At 44.2% G+C, this 24,952-nt stretch overlaps 1 protein-coding gene across 1 annotated transcript; it reads right to left on the reverse strand.

Annotated features, from left to right (window-relative positions):
• Positions 1 to 1,734: 1,734 nt before the first annotated feature.
• Positions 1,735 to 2,274, reverse strand: LOC133364158 (ER membrane protein complex subunit 6-like). The gene has a single exon (XM_061584326.1). The coding sequence runs from the start codon at positions 2,149 to 2,151 to the stop codon at positions 1,819 to 1,821; it is 333 nt and encodes a 110-aa protein (XP_061440310.1). The 5' UTR covers positions 2,152 to 2,274; the 3' UTR covers positions 1,735 to 1,818.
• Between the last annotated feature and the right edge of the window lie 22,678 nt (positions 2,275 to 24,952).

A 24,952-nucleotide genomic window follows, 5' to 3' on the forward strand; every position in this document is an offset into this window, starting at 1 on the left:
TGCCCAACCCAGTGTCAGCACCACCTTATGCATTCTCCTGTTCACCCCTTGTCTGGCCCTGTCAATCTTGCTGGGATGAATAGCACCGCACCGAACCCTTCTTTCCAAGAGGTTGGACCAGACTATAAATAGGCCCAGGAAATTGTGTCTGATCCAGTACAAATCGTGAAAACTCCTGCACAGCAAATCCAGATGGGGCCGCTGCATAAAATCATTCTCACCAAGGTGCACAACTAATATGTGTGGGACAGGGCCATCTGTCAACACCTGAGTGACAGTGGGAAGAAACTCACCCCAAAGCATCCCCCTTCTGGCCACCCACTGAACAGTTGCACAGGCTGAAAGGCATATCTATGTACCAGTGGGGTTGAATTGGCCCTCCTCTGAGCCCAGAACAGGATTGAATGCCCGCAGAGGACCACACGGGCTGTCAACGGGAGAGACCGCAAACCTGAAACAGAAAGAAACAACAGCGAACAAGAAGACTAACCAGTAACATTAAACCTGACATAAGCCTTGAAAGCCGCAGATCTCCATCTGCTTATCACTTGTATTGCTCCGGGGGTAAGCCCACGACGGCTGCAGCAGAAGCCACCCCAATCTGGAAAGAGTGTAAACCATACACCACTGGACCTCATCCAATAGCCAACAAGGCTCTACACAACACTGCCCAGAACTGGAACTGAGTGAGAGCAGACCCATCATGGTGAACAGATAGTCTTGGCCCACTGGCCTGGAAGATAAATATGCACGCATAGCTGCCACCAGGCACAGATTCAGCAGGGGGCATGAGCCCAACAGGATGACCTTTCCTCTGCCTCTTTGATCTGTTTTGGACTGCTGCAAGGTAAGGCGTAGGGACGACTCATGGACTTGGCAGTCTCCCAGTCCCAAAGCTTTCCCAGACACATCGGTCCTGGAACTGGTGAGCAACTCGCTTGGGTGGAAAGCACCATAAAAGGCCATGAGTGCTGTTGCCGTGAACAATAGCACCTCAAAGGCAGAGGAACAGAACTTATGAAATACTGGGAACAGCTGTAAAAGAATATCTGGAGTGAAGGGCCTGCTTTCTTCGGAGGCCCAAAGGGAAGAACGTGCCCTTCCCTCAAACATCTTCCATATCTGGAAATCAGATGTAGGGTCAGCCAACCCACCCGCCTTGGAGACAAAAGTCAAGGCAGACAACTGACCTGCTATGGTGCTGACTTCCCTTCCCTCAACCTTAAGGAACACCATAAATTGCATAAGATGTCCCACCGGTATGGACCATTCCAAAGGTAAGCCCTGTGACATCGAAGTGCTGGAAAGCTGAGCAGCTGTGATGACAGGCTCTCCCTGTACTGGATGCCAGTGCAGATTCGATGGCTGCCCATGCCTCTACCTCCTAAGGTTCCATAGGCTGGCCAGCATTCATGTGGGGTCGGGTGATGCTCCAGGCATCAACTCCCTGAAACGCTCCTTCTGGAAGTGAGACAAGGCATAAGCAATGCAGTTCTGAAGGCCTGGAACATGCCGGGCCATGAGTAGGATATTGTAACACAAGCACTGCAACACAAACTCCCGAACCAGATGCATCACCCGAACTGACTTAGAAGTCTGTGAATTTACCACATACACAGTGGCTTGGTTTATTTATTTATTTATTTAATTTAATTTATATACCGCCCTAAGCCAAAAAGGCTCTCTGGGCGGTGTACATAAAAACGGTGCAAGCAACACATCAACGGCCCCAGATACACAGCCTCAGAGACGACACAATTGTTTGGCCAAGAGTCCTGCGGCTCCGTTAGAACTGTTCCGACTCAGACTCCCCAGGCCCTAGTAAACGTGCACCATGCCGTAGAGGAAAGTCCAGAAGAGGATGTATGTGAAGAGATCCCCAATCAGCCCTCCAGTGAAAAGGGGCCGCCGGGACTTAAAGTACTTGCTCCACCACCGCCTGGCTTTTAACACCAGCAGGACAGAGAGGAGGATGGAGGCTAGGAAATAGAAGATGAATCCGTGCAGGCTGGTCAAGCCAAGAATCCCGGCAGTCACTCCCAAGAGGGCGGAGACCGACGTCCGGCAATAATCCAGAATGGCGGCATTCCCTCGGACGGCCGCCTCGCTGATGAACTGAGGGCCTTCCCGTTTGGCCACTACGGCAGCCATGGCTCCGATTCTGATCCTGGGGAGCCGTTCTCTTCCAGTGCTGCCCGATTACACTTTCTCCTTGATCGGCTTTACTGGAAGCAGGTCACTGCCGCCATCTTGAAACAGAAAGGATGCTGGGAAAAGGGGTGGTTGTCACACCAGAACCTCATTGTGCAGTTTTGGAAAGCTGAAGGCATAGGTGCACCGCCACCACGATTGGAAAATTTCCCAGAATCTCAGGTCTGAGCTGATACCCGCAGCCGTCCACTCCAGGGGCCACTGTTCTGCACACCATCAATCTCTAAATATAATACCGAATCCCAACACACCTGCAGCACCTGACATCACCTGAAGCTCTGCTTCTAGGAGCAATGCATCCCTTCAAAAGGAGAGGCCACTGTATTCTTCAAGAAAGGTGAGCCACATTTGCAAATCTGCTCTCATGCGTGCTGTAATGTGGATGAAATGGAACCTGGAGAATACACCCTTCATAGCATCCCATAAACGTCTTAAGAATGCCCTCCCAGTGATATGACTTTGGAGGCAAAAACTAGGTGCACAACAAGCTCTTGGAGCTTCAGGAGAGTCAATTTCTTGGCTATAACCGCCTCACCCAGACGCAAGCGCAGTAGTGCTAACTTATCTGCTGGCAGCCTGGAACTCTGGGAAACAGTGTCGTGTTCAATGCCCAGATAAGTCAAAGATGTGACTGGGCCCTCAGATTTTTCTGGGTTCAGTGGTACACTCAGTTCATCAGTAAGGATTGAGAAAGTGTTGACCAAGTGTGAACACTGCCTTGTGCCAGCTGCCCCAACAAAAAGAAAGTCATCCAAGTAATGGGCTGTAAGGGAAGAGCCCAACCTGGCCCTGACAGCCCACTCAAGGAAAGTGCTAAAGGGCTCAAAAGCAGAACATGAGACAGAGCAGCCCATAGGCATAACCCTAACCCTAACCCTAATCCCAAAACTTAAAACCCAAGAGGTCAACATCCGAAAGGTGCACAGGCAAAGTCTAAAAGCCGATTTGATGTCACACCTAGCCAACAATGCCCCATGCCTCCCCCTCCGAACCACTCTGACCGCCTCATCCAATGATGTGTAGCAAACAGACGCATTTGCCTGCGCTATACCATCATTCCCCCCTTCGGGAAGGAGAGATTGTGGATGAGATGGAATTTTGGTTAATGACTATGGCGAGGTATTGATAATTGTTGACAAGTTCAATGTCCTCATTGTCAACTTTAAAGCTACATAAATCTTCTGTTGTCATTACTTTAGTCTTTTTGACATTGAGCTGTAGTCCTGTTTTTGTGATTTCCTCTTTAACTTCCATCAGCATTCATTTCAAATCATTACTGGTTTCTGCTAGTAGTATGGTGTCGTCTGCATATCTTAAATTATTGATATTTCTCCCTCCAATTTCACACCTCCTTCATCTTGGTCCAATTCCGCTTACATTCCCAGACCTGGGAGACCAGGGTTCAAATCATCACTCAGCCATGAAACTCACTGGGTAATATTGGGCCATTAATCATCTCTCAGCCTAACCCACCACATAGCATTGTTGTGAGGATAAAATGAGAGACAGAGAACCATGTGTGCCACCTTGAGCTCCTTGGAAGAAAGGTGGGATATAGATGCAACAAATAAATACACACTAAATATTTTTGTGGACACTCTTTATTTATTCATAAACATATTTGAATATGGCTAGTTCATTTTAAAAACAAAATGGTTTACAACACATAAAAAGTGTACAATAAAATTATTAAAAATACAGTAAAAATAAAGGTCAGCTACTACAAAAAGACATCTTAATTGCCGGCATAAGTCTGGTGGAACAGAAAGGTTTTCAGCACGTGTTTAAAGGTTAAAACAGAAGCCATCTGCTGAATCTCTGTTGGCAGTGCATTCCAGAGAACTGGGCTTAACACTGAAGGCTTGATTTCGTGTTTTGTTGGAGATCCACATCACAAAGTTCAGAGAAGTGTGAATTTTGAAGGGTAGTTGTGTTTCAGTCCACTTATTGATTCAGGAACTGCAAATTAAGCAGGTTCTTATTAAAATATAAACCAAACAAGTTTCTCTCCCATTCCAACTGCCAGTGATGGCTTTATTAGACAAGCCAGTCAATATTCTTGCTGCAGCATTCTGCACCAGCTTCAGCTTCTGAGCTGTTTTGCATGGCAGCCTCAAGTAAAGCACATTACAGGAATCTAATCTGGAGGCTACTTCCATCTCGTGTAGATTAAGTTTCACATTTTTGGCCCTTATCTAGCCTATCACAGCCCCAGTCACTTCATACATCTTTGTTCTCAAATTACCTTGGATGTCCCATTACCTTTTTAGACACGGAAGAATTAATATCTTATTATCGTCTTATCCCTTTCATTCCCAGTCAATCACTGCACTCTGCAGGCGAGGGTCTCCTGCAGATACCATCTTATCAGGAGGTCCATTCTGCACAGCATAGAAAGTGAACCTTTGGTGTGGTGGCACCTACCCTTTGGCATTTCCTCTCCTTAAATACTAGACAGACACCATCTCTGTTATCTTTTCGGCATCTACTGAAGACCTTCCTCTTTCAACAAGCCTTTTAAGTACAGCCCTTATCCCAGTCTGTGTCTGGAATTGCTTTTGTGTCTGGAATTGGAATTGCTTTTAAATATGTTTTAAAGATATTTTGTTTTTAAGATGTTTGTTTTTGAGACGTTTTAAGATGTTTTTGGAGTTTTGTCCTTTGATTGCCACCCTGGGCTCCTTTTGGGAGGAAGGGGGGAATAGAAATTTAACGGATAATAATAATAATGACGATGACGATGACAATGATGATGATGATGATGATGATGATAATAATAATAATAATAATAATAATAGTTATTTTTGTAACAGTACTCACCAGCACCAGCACTTCATTTTTTGTTGCCCATGGCAGCCATTTTGTGCTGGCACTCACAGCACTTTTTTCAAGATATGTACTGGCACCTCATTTTTTACTAAAAAAGCAATGAACAACAACTTGTTATTTTACTTTTGAATGAACATCCAGAGGTTGAAGTGACTGTAAGATTTTGAAAGCCAGAAACCCTTTTAAACAATTAGGCAACAATCCCAGTGCAGTTTCCCTCAATGAACTCTCAGAAACACTTTTTAATGTGCCTTTTAAAAGCTGATTGCAGGCCTAGAGAAGCAGGAGAAAGGTTGTATTTAGATTATTAATTGTGCTTACAACACGATGCTTCCACATTGGGGGTGCAGGAAAGATCCTGTTATGACATCTCCTCATGCACTTTGCCTTAGTGGGGAAGAGAAGATATGGGGTCTTTTAATGCTGGTCTCTCATCAACTAAAACTGACGCTCCTGTCGAAACCCTGGTCAATCTGTGGAATACGGAAATGACCCGGGCAGCTGACACGATCGCCCCAGTGCGCCCTCTCCTTTGCAAAGCTCAAGTGGCTCCGTGGTTTACCCCAGAGCTAAGAGTGATGAAGCAAGAAAGGAGACGGCTTGAGTGCAAATGGAGACGAACTCCCGACGGCTGTGGTCTTGTACTTGTGAAGGTCTCTACCAGGCTCTATGTGAAGGCGGTGAGGGCAGCAAAGAAGCAGTACTTCGCTACCACCATTCAGTCATCTTCTAACCGCCCAGCGGAGCTTTATAAAGTTGTTCGGGGACTTTTACATTCTGGTCCCCAGAACGCAATAACATCATCAATAGCCCGCTGCAATGAGTTTGCGAGACACTTCCATGATAAGATCACGAACATCCACCGGGACCTTGACTCCAATATTGTAGCAGTTGATCCTAATGAGGTGTCCAGAGCACAGTCGTGTCCTGTTTTATTGGATGAGTTTCAGTTGGTACAGCTCGAGGATGTGGACAAGGTGCTTGGACAGGTGCGGGCGACCACGTCTGCCCTGGACCCTTGCCCCTCGTGGCTAATAAAAGCTGGCAGGAATGAAACAGCCGGATGGGCCAAGGGGGTGATTAATCCCTCTCTACAAGAGGGAGTGGTACCACTTAGTCTGAAACAGGCGGTGGTGAAACCACTCCTAAAAAAACCCTCCTTGGACCCTGAAAATTTTGACAACTATAGACCGGTAGCAAATATTCCATTCCTGGGCAAGGTTTTAGAGCGTGTGGTCGCTCGCCAGCTCCAGGCTCTCTTGGATGAAACTGATTGTCTGGATCCATTTCAATCGGGCTTTCGGCCGGGATTTGGTACAGAAACAGCCTTGGTCGCCCTGTGTGATGACCTCTGTCGGGAGAGAGACAGAGAGAGTGTAACTCTGTTGGTTCTCCTAGATCTCTCAGCGGCTTTTGATACCATCAACCATGGTATCCTTCTGGGGCGGCTTGCGGATTTGGGAGTTGGAGGCACTGCCTGGCAGTGGCTGTGCTCCTACCTCGAGAATCGTCTCCAGAAGCTGGTGCTTGGGGAGCATTACTCGAATCCCTGGGTACTCCAATATGGGGTCCCGCAGGGTTCGGTTCTGTCCCCCATGCTTTTTAATATCTATATGAAGCCACTGGGTGAGGTCATAAGGAGATTTGGAGTGCGTTTCCAGCAATATGCTGATGACACGCAGCTCTACTTCTCCTTTTCATCTTCTTCAGGTGAGGCTGTTGATGTACTAAATCACTGCCTAGCCGCGATAATGGACTGGATGAGAGCTAATAAACTGAGACTCAATCCTGACAAGACTGAGATGCTATTGGTGGGGGAGCTCTCTGCCCAGATGGCTGATGTCCGACCTGCCCTAGATGGGGTTACACTCCCCCTAAAGGAGCAGGTCCGTAGTTTGGGGGTCTTATTAGATCCGCTCCTGTCTCTGGAGGCTCAGGTAGCCTCGGTGGCACGGAACGCGTTCTACCAGCTTCGGCTGGTGGCCCAACTACGACCCTATCTGGACAGGGAGAACCTTGCCACAGTTATCCATGCTCTGGTAACCTCTAGATTGGACTACTGTAATGCACTCTACGTAGGGTTACCTCTGAAGACGGTTCGGAAACTTCAGCTGGTGCAGAATGCTGCGGCCAGAGTTCTTACTGGGACAAAAAAATTTGATCATATAACACCTGTCCTGGCCCAGCTGCACTGGCTACGAATATGTTTCCGGGCCAGATTCAAAGTGTTGGTTCTTACCTATAAAGCCCTTAACGGCATTGGACCGCAATACCTGGTGGAACGCCTCTCCCGCTATATACCTGCCCGTTCACTACGTTTGACATCGAAGGCCCTTCTCCGGGTTCCAACGCATATGGAGGCCCGGAGAGTAATAACCAGAGCTAGGGCCTTCTCAGTGGTGGCCCCCGAGTTATGGAACGCCCTCCCTGATGAGATACGCCTGGCACCTTCTTTATTATCTTTTCGGCGCCAGGTAAAGACCTACCTCTTTGCCCAGGCATTTTAATTTAATTTAATTTTAATTTGTCTTTGTCTTGATTTTGTTTCTATATTTTACAGTGTATTGTTATCATGTTTACTGTATTTTAATCTGTTTTTACCTTTTGTACACCGCCCTGAGAGCTAGAAAGCTATAGGGCGGTTTAAAAATCTAATAAAATAAATAAAAATAAACTATTATTCGTAGTTACAAATCCATGAGATTTCAGAATATACTGCCTTGAATGTTAAAAGTGGTTTAAAAGGCAAGATATACAGTAAGGCCCCACTCATATGGCGGGTTATGTTCCGGACCCCCACTGTAAAGTGAAAACCGCTGGGACCCATTGAATAAAATGGCACACGATGCCCCAAAACTGCCATAAAAGCGGAACAAGTGGCATATGAGTGGGGCTTTAGTCTAATTGCGTGTAATTGAGACCGCTGTATTAGCGAAGCGCTGTAAAGCGAAGCCCTACTGTACATCTTGTTAATAAAAACATCAGTACAGGAAAATCTAAGCTCTTCTTAAAATTGTTCAGAAATCGTAAAGAAAGCTACCGTCTTTTCTGTCGTCCAAGTAGCATGGAATGCTGGGGAATAATATGGGCATGACAGTCCTTTTCAAACAGGAGGTTTTTCTATCTGTTATTGGAGATTTTTGCTTTGTTTCCATCTCTACTACTCTGCCATTACATTTGTCTGTCTTTAAAATTTATTTTACAGTCCTTTCCCCTTATTTCATTCACTAGCCTTGTTTTCATCTTGTAAACTAATCTCCTTTGGCTTCTCTGTGCATCAGCTATATAATACACAGTTGTTATTTGCAATGCCTATATCAGGATACATCCAATATCTTTTTTAGCTGAAAAACCTCAAATATATAGGAAACAATTTACAGCTCCAGACCCAAGTCTACAAAAGGAGGTTCAGAGTAAAAAACAAACAAGAGTAGTGAAAATCTAGACAGCCTAATATTAATGCCACAAGACTGACCTGGCAAGACATAGAATATTAACTATTATTACCTTTTCCCTCCTTAAACAAAATGGAAAACAACCACTGTATCCAGGGCTAAATCGTACTGTTGATTGATGGATTGATTTGATTTTTACCTCACCTTTATCAATTCTATTTATTCCAGGGTTACATGCTATTAAGGAGAAAGCAATAAAACAGCTGTCATAATTAAAACAGCCAATAAACTATGATGCTTCTATTTGTCAATCAAAAAGAGATGTATAAAGATGTCAGACAAATACATAGCATATCTCTTAAAACATTGTATGTTTCTTATGATACAAGTAATGGAAAACAATGCCTGAGAATCCAACTGCCAGAATGTATACCAAATATATGGGATGCTACTGGAATTTTTACCTCCCATTTATTTTCTATATTTTGGCCATTTTTCCCTTTGTTTGATTTGATTATGACATATCTTATAACAGTTATGGGCAGACTTCAGGTTTGTGGGGGCTACTTTGTTGTTTTACTAGAACACTAAGGGGCACTAACTGAAGCCAGATGGAAAAAAGTGGCCAGCAGGCAGAGCCAGACACAAAATAACTCAAGGGGTGGATCAAATTACCTATTGTACTCCTTCAGTGTAGATGACCTGCATTAGAAGTGCAAATCTACATCTGAGCTACTACAGACCAGTCTACTAAGTGTGCATCTGCTTCAAAACCTGTAGCAATGTGTTTGCGCCACCCCCTATAACAGCCTTTCCCAACCAGTGTGCCTCCAGATGTTGTTGGACCACAACTCCCATCAGCCTCAGCCAGCATTGCCAATGGTCAGGAGATATGGGAATTGTGGTCCAACAACATCTGGAGGCACACTGGTTGGGAAAAGCTGCCCTATAAGTTACCCATGTCCTGAGGTTCCATGTCTCCACCAGGGTTGACCCTACTGTTAGGCAGAGTGAAGTAGCCACCCCAGGTAACTGATTTTGGGTATCATGAACAGGAAGCAAATTGTTAGTTATTTATTTTATTATAGTTGTACCTTTACTGTCAGAGAGTGGGTGAGATCCTTGAGGTATCTTCTGCCTTAGGTGCCAATATAATATGACCAGTCTCAGGTACTATGCACCTTGGTTGGGGGCATTTGCCATTTGCTGCTCTGCCTTAAGGTAAAAAATGGATTGCGCAGGGCCCTAGTCCCTACTCTAGCCAATTATGTTTACTAAAGATGGGAAAACACAGACTGCTGTGATGCTTAGACATGAATACATTCTTTTACTAGATGAGGGATGGGGAACCTGTAGCCCTCCAGATATTGCTGGACTACAACTCCCATCATCCCTGGCCACTGGCTATTCTGGATGGGACTGGTGGGAGTTTGAGTTCAACATCTGGATAGCCACAGGTTCCCCATTCCTGATTTAGGTTTTGATATACATAGTTATAAACTGACAGGCCATCACTGCCATATCAGAGTAAAAATGTCTGGTTTTATGTGGATTATTTAGTTAACTACACATTATAATACCACAACTTTTATTTTAGCATATTTGTGAGTAGAAAGGTATATCAATCCTCACCATGTCAGATCTGAAATTGAATTGTTCCTTTTCAGATTATATATGATATATCAGTTCTGGGTAATTTATATAGTAGATTTCACCAAAAGAAATGATATATTTGCTATGCTGCCTTTATTTATGCAAGTGTTCACCAGGATAATTTAAAGACTACAGAGTCAAGTATAAATCCCTGCTGAGAATAAATGCAGAATGCCTAGCAATCTGATACCTGAAGGAGAACCAGTGGTTTATGTGCTCAGCATCAACTTTGTCACAGAGCTGAAATACCACCCTTCAGATAAATGACAACTTAGGGTTTTGCTTCATTTTGTATTTGTATTTGGCATGAATCTTTAAAATAAAAGGATCTCAAAGTTCTCTAACGGAATGGGAAGTGTCTTGCTTCAGCCCAAAAGCCCCATGGTAATGTAGATGATAGATGTGGCAAGAAGTATCCCTCCTCTCAGCTCTATGGACTCAACACTAAAAAAACCCCCCAAACATTGGGTTTTTCGCTTGTACCCTTTTCCCCCTTGGCCCTGAAGCCATTGCAGATGAGTAGAAGCATAATAACCTGCCTTTTACTGAGTCAGACCACTGATCCATGGTGAGGGGTGGGAAACTACAGGCCCTGGGGTTGAATGTGGCTCTCTGGACCTCTCTCTCTCTCTCCCTGGCCCTCAACTCTCCTCAGACCACACCCCTCACTGACCTTGATTCATACTCCAAGTGTTTTGTCTGATTGGAATATGTCTTTGAACTCTGATTATGTCTCTTGCTTGCCTAGATGGAGAATAGAGATAGGAGTGTATGTGTAGTAACTAGCCTATGGTGCAAAGGTAAGATTTACGTTTGTTGCTCTGCCCACTTTACATTTGGCTCTGTCCACCACAGGCATATGGCTCTTGGAAGGTTACCAAGAAGGGAATGTAATCTTCTGGCCCAAAAAGGTTACCCACCTCTGTTCTACCTCAGTATTTTCTATACTGGCTAAGATTTTTCCCAGCCTTACCTGGAACCACCAGGGATTGAATCTGGGACTTTCTGTGTGCAAGGTAGATGCCCTACCACTGAGCTATGATACTTCTCTGTATGTCTGGAGATGTCCTGTTAGGAATATTGTATTTTTTTGCCGTGGGGAAGACAGCATTGTCCTTGTTCATGCCGTAGAAAACTATATCAAGATACATCATTGGATTCTGGAATTAAATTGTCTCTATGTTCTTTCTGCCTTTGTAACAAAAGGGGTTTTCATAGGAAAGGCTACTGCAAATAAGTTTACTCTAATGTAAAAAAGGTATAGGAATATGGCTTAGACAAAAAATGTAAACAATTCCTTTTCATTGATCTTTGTAAGAAATATGCTCTTTTTGTTCACTGTGAACCAATTATGCATTCCTTCCATAGCAACCATAAATGAAAGACTTATTTAATTATACACAGCCTTATTACTTCTTCGTTAGACCCAAGCTGGTAAGATATTGTTGAAATGTGTATACAACAATTAGTCACTAGGAAAGTTTCTTCTAATGACAAAGAGAGAGCTGTCTATAGTTGCAACCAACAGGAGCTGCTTCCAGTTTGGAAAATCCAGCTGAACACTCTCTCTCTCTCTCTCTCTCTCTCTCTCTCACTCACACACACACACACACACACACACAGAGAGAGAGAGAGAGAGAGAGAGAGAGAGAGAGACCTACCCATTTCTTTGAAAGATTATGCAGTATAAGCTAGTATATATATTATTGTTTACCATTGGTTTAATGAAAACTTTGCATATTTCAAGTTTGTTCCTCTTGGGTTCTTGTAGAGTCCTGCTGGCTTAGTCCAGAACATGGCAGCTAAGCTTGTTGAGGGCTAAGTTCATGTTATCTCCCAACACCTAGAGTGGTTGACCCTATTGCTGGCCCCAGATCCCTGGGGAGTCCGCAGAAACCAATAAGCCTCCTAAATTCACCACCAGAAAGATACTGCATTCATAGAGGCCACAGGTTTGGAGAAACTATTACATCCTGACTAGTCTCATCCCTTGTTACGGACCTACAACTTTCATACCCAAGATCCCAGGAACAGAGGGGGCAGCAAGTCTGAACAGAAACCCAGAGCTGGAGGTGCGGCACCTATCTGGCAGCATGAGGATCAACTCTACAATTTCTACTTATGAGGAGGAAGCCTTAATTTCTCAGGTGATCTGGATCTGGGCCCTGATGACTGATCACACAGGGATGAAGGAGAAACACCAGCTATAAAGCTGCTTGGCTGAAATCTAATCCGTGCTGATGCAATATCTTTTTTCCTATGCTCCCGGCCAACTCCTTGTTGGACTGTTCCCTAACTCACTGTTCTTCAACTTTGGGTCCCCAGATGTTGTCAGACTACAACTCCCATCAATCCCAGCCAATTTAACCAATGGCCAAGGATGATGGGATGAAGAAAGGGACCCAAGGTTGAAGGAAAGTGCTAACTAACCTGAATTATTGGATAGCTCCTGGTATGGCAGGATTTGAACCACATGGCATTGGTGGCAGGAACAGGACAGCGGAATAAAGCTGCCTTCTCTTAAAATGCCTGCATCATTCTGTGTTCATGATATTACACGAATAAACCTATCTGTTTAAATAATAGTATCTCTATAAAGAGGTATTTCAAAGCAGTGTTAAAAGATCACACAGTAATGAGGGAGTATCAGAATCCTTTGAAACAGAAAAGAAATTCTTTTTCAGAAGGGTTCATAGGCAAAATTGACTTTCTTGCTCAACTATGATTTCCCTCTCATATTACCAATATGTATGCAGAGAGCAGTTTGCTTAGAAGAAAAAATAAGGTGGTAAAACCTAACAGATACAGGAGATCCTATGGAGATTTATTAAAGAAAAAGGAAGAAATGGCCTTACAAACATAAAGGTTATGCCATTAAAAAAATTTTTTTTTAATCTAATAATGATAAATACTATGGGTTGTTGAAATTGCAAGTTCATGTGCAAGCATTCCAGAAGTGTGGGAAATTGCTTAACATTAGCAATCAGTCATTCAGGTTTTCTGGAAATAAGTGGGCATTATATGGTCTAAGGTGTAGGCGTGGAAGGAATGTCCCATTATAACTCTGCTATTGAATGGCTACAGTTGTGGCCTGCCAGAATGGCTGCATTTGCATGAGAAGTGGGAGCTGTGATGTTCCTATATATTAGTGTATATATGGTAAGTGCTGGTTGTTTAGAGTATACATGGTAAGTAGTGAAAGAGGAGGGGGAGTGAATGGGCAATAGAATGCTTGATGATTGGCTGAATGTTTAAAATGGCTGACAGTATAAATGAAAGGATGACAGGTAAATCTGGGTGAATGTGAGGTGGTAAATTGTGGAATAGGGGGGAGAAGAGAACGAGTGGATTGCTTGGTGGGGTTTGAGAGAGTTGTTTGTCAGGAGAGAGTGAAGAAGGAGGGAGGTGGAGTTCGGATTAGTATTGAGTAAAACCATATGCTTATGTGCCTTAAGAAGAAATCCTGTTAATCTTGTTAGTTTTGTTATCTCTAATAAATACTTAATTTGGTTTACCAAAGGCCTGATCCTTGGTTGGGGTTTCACAAACCAGAAGGGAGGGTAAGGTAGTGACCAAGGCTGAAGGGGAACTGTAACAAATGGTGGCAGCGGTGAAGAGAATAACAATACCAGTATTCAGAGTCTCTGGGAATACTAGTATTGGGACGTTACTGGTGGTTGCCTAGCAGGGGGATCTGTTGAGATCTGTGCTAGAGCGGATAGGTAAACCATAAGAGAGTGCGGTCTGGACTGGTGGAGTCCCTGGTGGTGCCTAGAGACAGGCAGTAACCACGAGCAGGTAGGAACCTGACAGGGAGAGCCAGGGAAGGACGCATCACACGTGGTGTCAGTAGCGGTGGGATACGAACAACAGAGAATCCAGATACGAATACTAGAGAATCCAGAACAGTGGTGTGGCAAACAGAAATAACAAAACAAGATTTCTTGTGAGAGTGACTGGCAAAGAGTGTGTGGCAAAGAGTGAGTGAACTCAAACACCATGGCTGAATACATAAAAATGAAAAGAGAGGAGCTGGTGGAGAAGTGCATAACATTCAATTTACCTCACGAGGGTAAACGGGTAGATGAATTGAGGGTAGCACTTATAGGATTTGCAACTGCCCAGCAAAAACAACCTGTCAGGGAAGAGACCCCAGAAGGATATCTAAGCAATCCCGCTTATATAGAGTACTTGAGAGAGAAGTTAAGATGGGAGGCTGAGGAAAAAGACAAGCAGAGGGAGTTGGAAGCTGAGAGATTGAAGAGGGAGGCTGAGGAAAAAGACAAGCAGAGGGAGTTGGAAGCTGAGAGATTGAAGATGGAAGCTGAGAGATTGAGGATGGAAGCTGAGGAAAAAGACAAGCAGAGGGAGTTGGAAGCTGAGAGAATGAGATTGGGGTTTGAGGAGAGGGAGAAGCAACGAGCATTGGATGCTGAATTACAAGTAGAAAAGTTAAAATTTGATAGAGAGAAATTTCACTCTGAGGAGACAAGGAAAGAGAGAGATGGAGCAAAAATAAAAATTACTCCAAAGGACTTTGCTGTCTATGAGCCTGGTCAAGATCCTCAAATTTACCTCAGCACCTTTGAAAAAGCAGCTCAGTTGTGGGGGCTACCTGAAGATAAATACATGCAGTATTTATCAAATCTGATTAAAGGGGAATTGGCTGAGGTATACCAATATTTCCCCTCAGACAGGCCCGTCACCTATGCTGAATTCAAAGAAGCAGTGTTTAAAAGATTCAGACTGGGGCCTGATTATTTTAGAAAGCTTTTCAGAAACTGCCAGATACAGACAGGGAGGTCTTTTGTGGAACTGGGAGCAAAGTTGATGGATATATTTGGAAAGTGGATGAGTAGTGCCAAAGCTCAGTCAGTGGAAGAGGTGAAAAGCCTCATGATACTGGATCAATTATACCATCAGTTACCACCAGAAATAAGGCTCCTAGTCAAAGACCGTTCCCCTACATCTGTGCAGGAGGCCGCAGAGATGGCGGATCACTTCGCCTCCAATAGAACTGGCTGGGTGGGGAAAACATCAAGAGAGTTTAAACCCAGACCATATAGTGCTGGCAGAAGGGATGTGGTACCACAGCGAGTGAGTCCTCCATTAAAATCTGAAGGGCACAGGACACCCCAGAGTGGATCTGTGTACCCTAAAAGTGAGGAGAAATTATGCTACAAATGTGGTAGACCAGGGCACCTACGTTTTCAATGTGAGGTTGCCAACCCCATTAGTAATCCTGCTCAGACAAGGGCAGTGAAAACAGAGCCCAAGGCTTTAGAAGCAGCGAAAAAGGTTCAGTTTTGCCAGATAAACTGGACAGAAGTAACAGACCTTGATTCAAGTCTGAGAGAGGAAGTGAGTGTACAAGGGGCAAATTATTGGGCATTGCTTGACACTGGTGCCGCTCAGACGTTACTGAGGCCAGATTTAATAAAATCTGAAGAAATATTACCTCAGGAAACAGTGACTATCCAAGGAGTGAGGGGTCAACCAGAGAGTTTGCCTGTGGCCCTAGTGAAAATGGAATGGAGAGGCCGAAAGGGCCAATATAAAGTTGGTATTAATGCCCAGCAACAAGAACCAGTAATACTGGGAAGAGATGTTATGGGGGCACAGGGGAAAATATATGTAGTGACCAGACAGCAAATTGGCAGAGAAAAAGAAGCCATATTAAGGGGGGCTGAAACAAACAGGGTGGAATCTGTTAACCAGCCTCAGGTCACCATAGCAACCACTAGCAGGCCTGCTGAAGAAGACAAACTGTATCAAGTGGTCTCTGGGGAAGAAGCAGAGCAATTCAGGGAAGAGCTGCATAAAGATATCAGTTTGAAGCAGGTAAAGGAACAAGTCCTGACCCAACAGATTCCTTTCACTGACAAACTGAGGAATCACGTTGTGTGTGAGAATGGGATTTTATATAGACTGTGGATGCCTGATGAGAGAAAGGATGAATGTGAACCAGTGAAGCAATTGATAGTACCTAGCAAATACAGAACCAGATTGCTAGAGGTAGCCCACGATGTCCCATGTGCAGGACATCTGGGAATAAAAAAGACCAAGAGGAGATTGGCTGCACATTATTATTGGCCAAATATCTCCAAGGATGTAAAACAACATTGTCTATCTTGTGGAATATGCTAAAAGGTGGGAAAGAGTGGAGTAAAGACCAAGGCACCCTTAAAGCCCCTTCCTATAATTGGACAACCCTTTTATAGAGTGGGAATAGATTTGGTGGGCCCTTTTTCCAAACCCACAAGGCATGGCAAGAAATATCTAGTGGTGGTGGTGGATTTTGCCACCAGGTACCCAGACGCAGAAGCACTGAGATCTGTAGAAGCCCCTGTAGTGGCAGAGGCTTTATTAAAAATCTTTATGAGGCTGGGTTTCCCTCATGAAGTGCTGACAGATCAAGGCAGTGTATTCATGGGAGAAGTGATGCAATGTATGTGGAAATGTTGTGGTCTAAAACATCTAAAGACCACTACTTACCATCCCGCCACTAATGGGCTAACTGAGAGATTCAATGGAGTTTTGAAGGGCATGATAAGAAGCTATGTTCAAGATCACCCACAAGACTGGGATGAACGGTTGGGATGCTTCTTATTTGCATACAGAGAAGTCCCTCAGGAGTCAACAGGCTTCTCACCCTTTGAACTCATGTTCACTAGAAAAGTGAGGGGACCTTTGGAACTGCTAAAAAATAATGGGAAGGAACTCTGGGAGAGTACAAAACTTCTGTAGTAGATTTTGTATTGGAATTCCGCAATAAATTAACATCAATGATGGAAGTAGTGAAAGAGAATTTGAGTCATGCACAGGAGAAGCAAAGTTACTGGTATGACAGAACAGCCAGAGAACGTGTGTATGATGTGGGAGATATGGTTATGGCGTTCATACCCAGGAAACATGACAAATTACAGGCTAACTGGGAAGGACCATATACCATCAGAGAAAGGCTTGACACAGTGACATATGTAATCACCACAGACCAATTAAACAAAAGCAAAGTGGTTCATGTAAATATGTTAAAGCCTTACCATACCAGGGATGCAAAGGTGTTGCAAGTTACCTTATTCCCTGAGGGAAGTGGGCCTGAACTTCCAGATTTGGTACAGGAAAGCAAAGACAAAGGAGGGGTAGATCAAGTGGAATGGTCAGAGGAGGTGAAGGAGGAAGTAAAAGAAGAGATTCTGAGAGTTTTGAAAACCTATAGGAATCTCTTTAGCAACAAACCTGGCCGAACCAGTATAGTTATACATTCCATTGATACTGGAGATCATGCCCCAATCAGATCTGTTCCGTACCGTGTGAATGGGAAAGTTTTGAATGAGATCAAAAAGGAGGTGGAAGAGATGCTGGAATTAGGAGTGATCAGGGAATCCATCAGTCCCTGGGCCTCAAGTATTGTCCTGGTTCTGAAAAAAGATGGAACAACAAGGTTTTGCATTGATTATCGGCTAATCAATAAAATTACTGTCCCAGATGCGTATCCTATGCCTAGGGTAGACGCTATGTTAGAGTTATTGGGGGCAGCAACCATTATCTCTACACTAGATCTCTGTAAAGGATTTTGGCAAATGGAACTAGACGAGCAATCCAGAGCCAAAACTGCCTTCAGTACACCAGATGGGTTATATGAGTTTGTGACCTTACCCATGGGACTAAGGAACTCACCAAGTTCATTTCAGAGGCTAATCAATACTGTGTTGCGAGGCATGTCAGATTTTGCAGTGGCCTATATCGATGACGTGGCCATTTTTAGCAAGTCGGTGCCTGAGCATGTCTAACACCTGACAACAGTATTGGAGGCCTTAAGAAAAGCAGGCCTCACAATAAAAGCTAAGAAATGCCAGTTTGGACTAAAGGAAGTAATCTATTTAGGACATAAGGTGGGGAGTGGGAAAATCACCCCGTTATGGAGCAAGGTGGAGGCAATACAAGCGTGGCCGATCCCCTTAACCAAAAAACAAGTAAGGGCATTTCTGGGTGTGGCTGGATTTTATAGGAAGTTTGTGAGAAATTTTGGGGAAATAGCAACCCCCTTGCATGAATTAACAAAGAAGAAGTGTTCTGAGCGTGTGGTATGGACGGATGAATGTCAGAAGGCTTTTGATCTACTGAAGCAAGCCTTGTGCCAAGGACCCATATTAATAGCACCAGACTATGAGAAACCATTCATCGTGGCTACAGATGCGTCGGACCTGGCGCTGGGAGTCGTCTTGCTGCAGGAGAGAGAAGGCACCAGACATCCAGTGGCGTACCTGAGTCGCAAGCTGACGCCGAGGGAGAAAAACTATTCGTCGGTCCAGAAGGAGTGCCTAGCGGTCGTGTGGGGACTGAACAAGTTGTGCCCATACGTGTGGGGACGAAGATTCACAGTGACTACGGATCATTGGGCCTTGTTATGGTTGCAGACTATGAAAAACCATAACACTATGCTGCAGAGGTGGTCCTACAGGACTATCAAGTGGACTTCCAGTTCATCAAAGGCAAGGACAATGTACTGGCCGATGGACTTTCCAGGCAAGTGGCTGGGACTGCAGTGACGTGACCAGACAGAGGAACAAAGAAAGACATTTTCCCCATAGAGACTTTTATTTGTTAACGCGACGTATAAATCCTGGAACAGGAATAATACTCTGCCGTTGTTTAAGGGGGGGGGAAATGTGATGTTCCTATATATTAGTGTATATATGGTAAGTGCTGGTTGTTTAGAGTATACATGGTAAGTAGTGAAAGAGGAGGGGGAGTGAATGGGCAATAGAATGCTTGATGATTGGCTGAATGTTTAAAATGGCTGACAGTATAAATGAAAGGATGACAGGTAAATCTGGGTGAATGTGAGGTGGTAAATTGTGGAATAGGGGGGAGAAGAGAAAGAGTGGATTGCTTGGTGGGGTTTGAGAGAGTTGTTTGTCAGGAGAGAGTGAAGAAGGAGGGAGGTGGAGTTCGGATTAGTATTGAGTAAAACCATATGCTTATGTGCCTTAAGAAGAAATCCTGTTAATCTTGTTAGTTTTGTTATCTCTAATAAATACTTAATTTGGTTTACCAAAGGCCTGATCCTTGGCTGGGGTTTCACAGACCAGAAGGGAGGGTAAGGTAATGACCAAGGCTGAAGGGGAACTGTAACAAATGGTGGCAGCGGTGAAGAGAATAACAATACCAGTATTCAGAGTCTCTGGGAATACTAGTATTGGGACGTTACTGGCGGTTGCCTAGCAGGGGGATCTGTTGAGATCTGTGCTAGAGCGGATAGGTAAACCATAAGAGAGTGCGGTCCGGACTGGTGGAGTCCCTGGTGGTGCCTAGAGACAGGCAGTAACCACGAGCAGGTAGGAACCTGACAGGGAGAGCCAGGGAAGGACGCATCACAGGAGCCCTCCCAGTTTCTAAACTCTTGACTCAAGCTGATCTAGATATAGAGAGACCCTTCTGTGCTTGTATTTCATCCATGGTATTTCATCCATGAATAGCTGTGTTTTGTTTTAAATATTATGGATTTTCACAAACAAGCCTGCCTCATCTTGGCTTTAACAGGGGGAGTACTGAACTGTCGCTCTCTGGTGAAAAGCAATGGAAAAGGCCTGACATTACTCTGAAGATTTGGTCTTTGTTTTACCCAAGCAAGTCAGAATTTGATTGAAGCATTTGATCCCATTGGCCAGCTCTTGTAGAAAACAACGTCAGCAGACCAAAGAAATCTGGAGACCTGGTTAGATCATTGGCAATTCCACTCCTTTCCTTCTGGCATGCAGATCAGTTCTCCATCTCTGAACCTGGCTTATTATTTGACTATATTTTTTTATTGGATTAGATTTAGCATCTGACTTTCTAACTGGATCTTTAGACCAACTCTGTACTATACTTCTGCTTGGTGATGCTGCTTAGTTCTGGCTTCTAATCATCTGGCTTGACCCTCAGACTGACTCTGACCTGTGCTATTTCTCAGAGCTTGGAAAAGTTACTTTTTTAAACTATAACCCCCATCAGCCCCAGCCAGCATGGCCAGTGGATTGGGCTGATGGGTGTTGTAGTTCAAAAGAGTAACTTTGCCAAGCTCTGTTATTTCTTGAGGACTCTACTGATCAATTCAGGCCCAACTTCAGATCTTCTGGCTTGACACTTGGAACATTCTGATATGCTCTATTTCACACACACACAGAGAGACATACCTCCTTCTACATCAGATGCCAGATGCTCTTTAGTACTACCCACAGCCCAGCAAGACAATAACAAAATATATTTAGCAGTCTAGAACATAAGATAGAGCTACATACACAACACTTGATTCCACTGAAAATGGCAGTCCCATATCAAATTCTTCCCCACTCCTTCCATTAAAAAAACTCAAAGGAGATGAGGTGGGGTGTGCATTGGCTGTGTTTGGAATGAATAATGAGTGAATCAAGAGGATTCAGGGTTCTTTCCCCTCTTCCTAAATCTGTGATGTCAATAAATCCTTCCATGTTGGATCAGGACATTCACAAAAAATTCCACAGGCAGCATTTTAGGCTTATCAGAGGCCTGTAAAAGTCCAGGACTACAAGGCCTATGAGAGAACACAACTAACCATCAGAATGGAAAGGCTGCTGTGAGGCCACAAAGCTTTTTTTAATAAAAAAAACAAGCAGGAATACACACCACTCAGCCATTTCTTAATGATACAACCCCCCTCTCCTCCTTTTACTTCTCCCACAAAATCCCTGGACTTATTTGTCCACAATTTGACAGATTTGGTTCACTCTATAGGGGCTCCTGTGCCTGTAAATTTCATCCACTTTGGCCCAAATGGGGAAACATTGTAGCTATTTTTAGAATTCCCATTACAGCATACATACACTCACACACAGATTTTCCTGGGCAGCAAGATTCACAAAACCTGTGCCATCAAAGAAAATAAAACCTGAAACGCATAAATGACACTGTCTTTTGCAAGAAAACATGGAACAGCACTGACATTGATGGCCACAGAAGTACAAACAAGGAAACAGTTGTAATGTACAATCATCTTGAGTGAACCATACCATTCCTCTTCCTCTTTTTGGGAGGGGGATGTGGCAAAAGAGGATGCACAAATCAGATATGTTTGGGTGAGACCTGCAAAGCACAGCATGTAGCTTCTATTCATTTCAGTGTGTTTTGGAGGAGCTGAATAGAAATACATTAATATTTTGGGTATTACTGTAATCAAAATAGAGTTCCATTTTGGCTTCAATTTTGAGTATCCCTTCCAAATTTCTTCCTCCCCTCAACCAGGGGTGGAGAACCTCAGGCCCCAGGGCCAAATGCAACCCTTCAAGCGTCTCCCTCTGGCCCCCAGGACTATCCCCACCATGCTCCTTCCCCAGGTCTCACCCCTCACCAGCCTGCTCTGTATCCTCCTTGAATGTCTGGCTCAAATGTGTCCTTGAACTGTGATAAGACCCCTTGGTTGTCTGAATGGAGAGATATATGCATGGTGGGAGGTGTGCAGAAATATTTGTCTTGTGCAGGGCTCAAATGCAGTCTACTGTACAAAGGTAGGAGTCACATTCATTCTTCTGCCCACATTTAACTCTGTCACCACCCAACACTCAAATGTGGCTCCCAGAATGTGGCCCTCAAGGGAATGCAGCCCTTGCGCTGAAAAAGATTCCTCACACCTGCCCTAGATACTGGAAATGACTGTCTAAAGTACCTCAAAGGCTTATTTTTAATGTTCTGGGCACAGTTCAGGAACATTCCTGCAGAGAGCTTTATAGTCCTTGAACTTGTATGACCAACTCAGGGTTCAAGACCCTCAGAGTTAAGAAGCAATTGAGACTCAGCCAGCTGAAGAGCCAAACCAGGTTCAGGACTCTGAGCATGCTGCTGGAGATTAGGGGGGCATTGAGGCAGATGGACATGAGCCCCCAGAAGAACCTCCTGTACACAGACCCTCACAGGCACCTTCCCTGAGGAGCCAAATGCCTCCCACAGGACCTCACCAGTCCAACAGCTCGGGAAGCACACCAGGTGGAAGGGAGGAGGAATGCCAATCTTCAGGCAGAGGTTTGGCCCTTTAAATCCTTAAATTTAGCCACAAGGAGGTGGAGACTGGGAGATGTAGTCTGGGAACAGAGGCTTTAAATGGCTAGTCTGGTCTTGTTAGTGCAAGTTGCTCACTTAGAGCTATCCATGGTCTTGCAGCATCTGATGTGCCTTCTTCCATGAGTTCCAGGATCACACTTGAGCATGACATCAGGGAAACACCCTAATGCAACTGAATTAGCATTTAGTCAGAGGCTCTTACTTTTATGCTCTGTTTATACCCTCTTCCATTCAATGTAACAGCCCTACTCCATCCCTGACTAGAGTCAGCTTACAAACTAAAGCTTTAGGTCAACCAAGTAAGCTAACTTCACTGAGCTTGGTCAAATAAAGGCTGGGAGCTTCCATAAGGCATGTCATGCAGACTTGCTAAAGGAATGCACAAGCTCACCCAGAGGCTGGAAAAAAACAGTCGTTGGGGTTTTCTGCACAGCTCCTTCTGAACTGTCATTAATGGCCAGAACTTTGGCAAGAAACCTTCAATGTTCATACACTTTGCTTAACTATTGTGAAAGTTACTCCCTCAACAGCTATCCAAATTCCAACACAACAACTGAAACTCACAACAAAATATCTGAATTAAATGGAACTGAAGGACCTGACAGAAGATTCTACCAGGAGGTGGTTTGCCTTGCTGTCATTCTGAAAATTTCCTCTAACTCATTACTCCACATGTTATTGTGCCAGGCAAAGGCTTAAGCCAGTATAAAGGAAGAAGCAAACCACTGTGTCCAGTAGATATCCTCTCTAAAAAGGAGTTAAAAGTTTTCATCATCTATAATAGGGAAGGGGGACCTGTAGTCCTCCAGATGTTGTTGGATTCTAACCCCCATCATCCCTAACCATTGGCCAAGCTAGCTGGGGCTGATGTGATTTTGGGTCCAATAATACGAGGCCTACAGGTCACCCATCCCTGATCTATGAGGTGCAAGGACTGTGGATATATGCAAATGCCTTACTCTGCACTTGACTCCTTTTCTACACACCCCTAACAGGTATACTCTTTTATTTGGCAATCCTGTAGCCCCGATGAGAATAAAATCACCTTTTCAACAAGCAACACCCTTGCTTTTTCATGTAGTTTCTCTATCAAGACATTTGGAGCAACTTCCAAATTACATTCAGTGTTTGCCCTACTGTGCTTAAGGCTCAAAACCAAACCTCCTTGCACCAGGCTGAAGGAGGTTAAACTGGGTGGAGGTGTCACTCTGCCAGGCCTACCAGCCTCTGCCTGCTGTTGTGGAAGTCTCGACTACATCCTGAGTCAGTAATGGCCCAAGTTGACTTCATTAGGCCTGATCTGAGCCCGATTGTTGTGCCATCTCCAGGCTTGCACAGTGATTTGCCTGGCCCCTGCCAGGGTGACTGGCAGGGCTGCTCCTCTACTAAGCCCTGGCTGGGGTTTGGATTGCAGCCTGATGGATCTTTACTGTCCTCCATTCTCCTGATTGTTGTATTCAATGTACCACTACGCAGATTGTCCATCAGCACAAGGATTTCTCCTTGCTCAATGGAACAATTGCCACCTTTCCTCCCCATGTGTGCCCCCTAAACCTGTTTTTGGGGATACCTCAACCCTCCAGAGCAGATGTGGGGATGGTGTTGGACATGCATGGGGTGGGAGGGAGAGAAGGGAAATCCTAGCACATCTTTTTAGTTGAATACTGCCCAGCCCAGCCAAAGGAATTTTTCCCATGACACTTTCCCTTTCCTTCTCCACAGAGCTATTCAGCTGTTGGTTCAGACAAGGTGGTGCATGCAGAACTGTAACTACGTTTTAAATGGTGCTATAAACACAGGTCTTTATTGGTCCCTGTGCAGTTTTGTTTGTTTACCCCCAGTAATTGGTTTGCAAGGCACTGTCTCAGTGGACTCAGGATCCAAGATCTTAGAAACTACATCATGTATGGATGCAGAAATGACCAAGGAGGTGTGTTAACTATCCCTAAGTTTTAATAACCTTCACTACTCTGATATTCCCAGTAATGGTTACTACAGTGCTGGGGGACCTCTAGCCCTTCCAGATGTTGTGGGACTCCAACTCACATCAGCCACAGCCAGCATGGCCAACAGTCAGGGAAGATGGGAACTGTAGCCCAGCAACATATGGAGGGCCGCAGGTTCTCCACCTTTGGGGGAATGTAACAAAGCATGTTTACAACAAATTGTTTTAGTTTATTTGCTTATGTTTGTGTGTGTGTGTCCCTACATTGACATTGGCATATTAACATCTGTATGTAGTGAGAGCAAGAAAAGGATGCGATTTCCATTTTATAAATGTAATGAGCATTAACAGGGAAACATACACTTTGAAATTTCAGATAATATGATTGCTTTTATTCTCCTTCCCTAGTTGATTGTGAACGATTCCAAAATAAGCTTTCCTCTAATTAAATTGTTCTAACATGGATAAGCCAGCAGGATGAGCTTACAAAGCTCGGTGGTGCTTCATGTTTGGAATAACCTTTCTCAAAAGAGAAGAATAAAAAAAGAAAGAAACTGGATTATCATGCAATTTTTCCAAGTTGTGTTGTCTGGAGATTTAGATCCTTATCTCTGTGCAGTAACCTTTAAAAAAAACATTTTCCACTGCTACCTTTGAACAACTTCCATTAAGTCTAACAGAGGAATAGTATATAGGCCTACTCAGTTGTATGCTCCATTGAGTTTCATTGGACTTACCCCTATGTAACTGTGTATAGGATTGTAGCCTAAATCAGACATGCTCTCACCTTTTCAAAAGAATTTTCCTCCATGTTTTTAGGTCTTCATTCTTTTTCTTTGGT

This window comes from Rhineura floridana, chromosome 9 (genome assembly GCF_030035675.1).
Source record: "Rhineura floridana isolate rRhiFlo1 chromosome 9, rRhiFlo1.hap2, whole genome shotgun sequence".
In the NCBI taxonomy this organism is placed as follows: Eukaryota; Metazoa; Chordata; class Lepidosauria; order Squamata; family Rhineuridae; genus Rhineura; species Rhineura floridana.

Bases quoted from the DNA above. Each gene is read 5' to 3' on its own strand.
- LOC133364158 (XM_061584326.1), bottom strand. From the start codon at position 2,151: ATGGCTGCCGTAGTGGCCAAACGGGAAGGCCCTCAGTTCATCAGCGAG.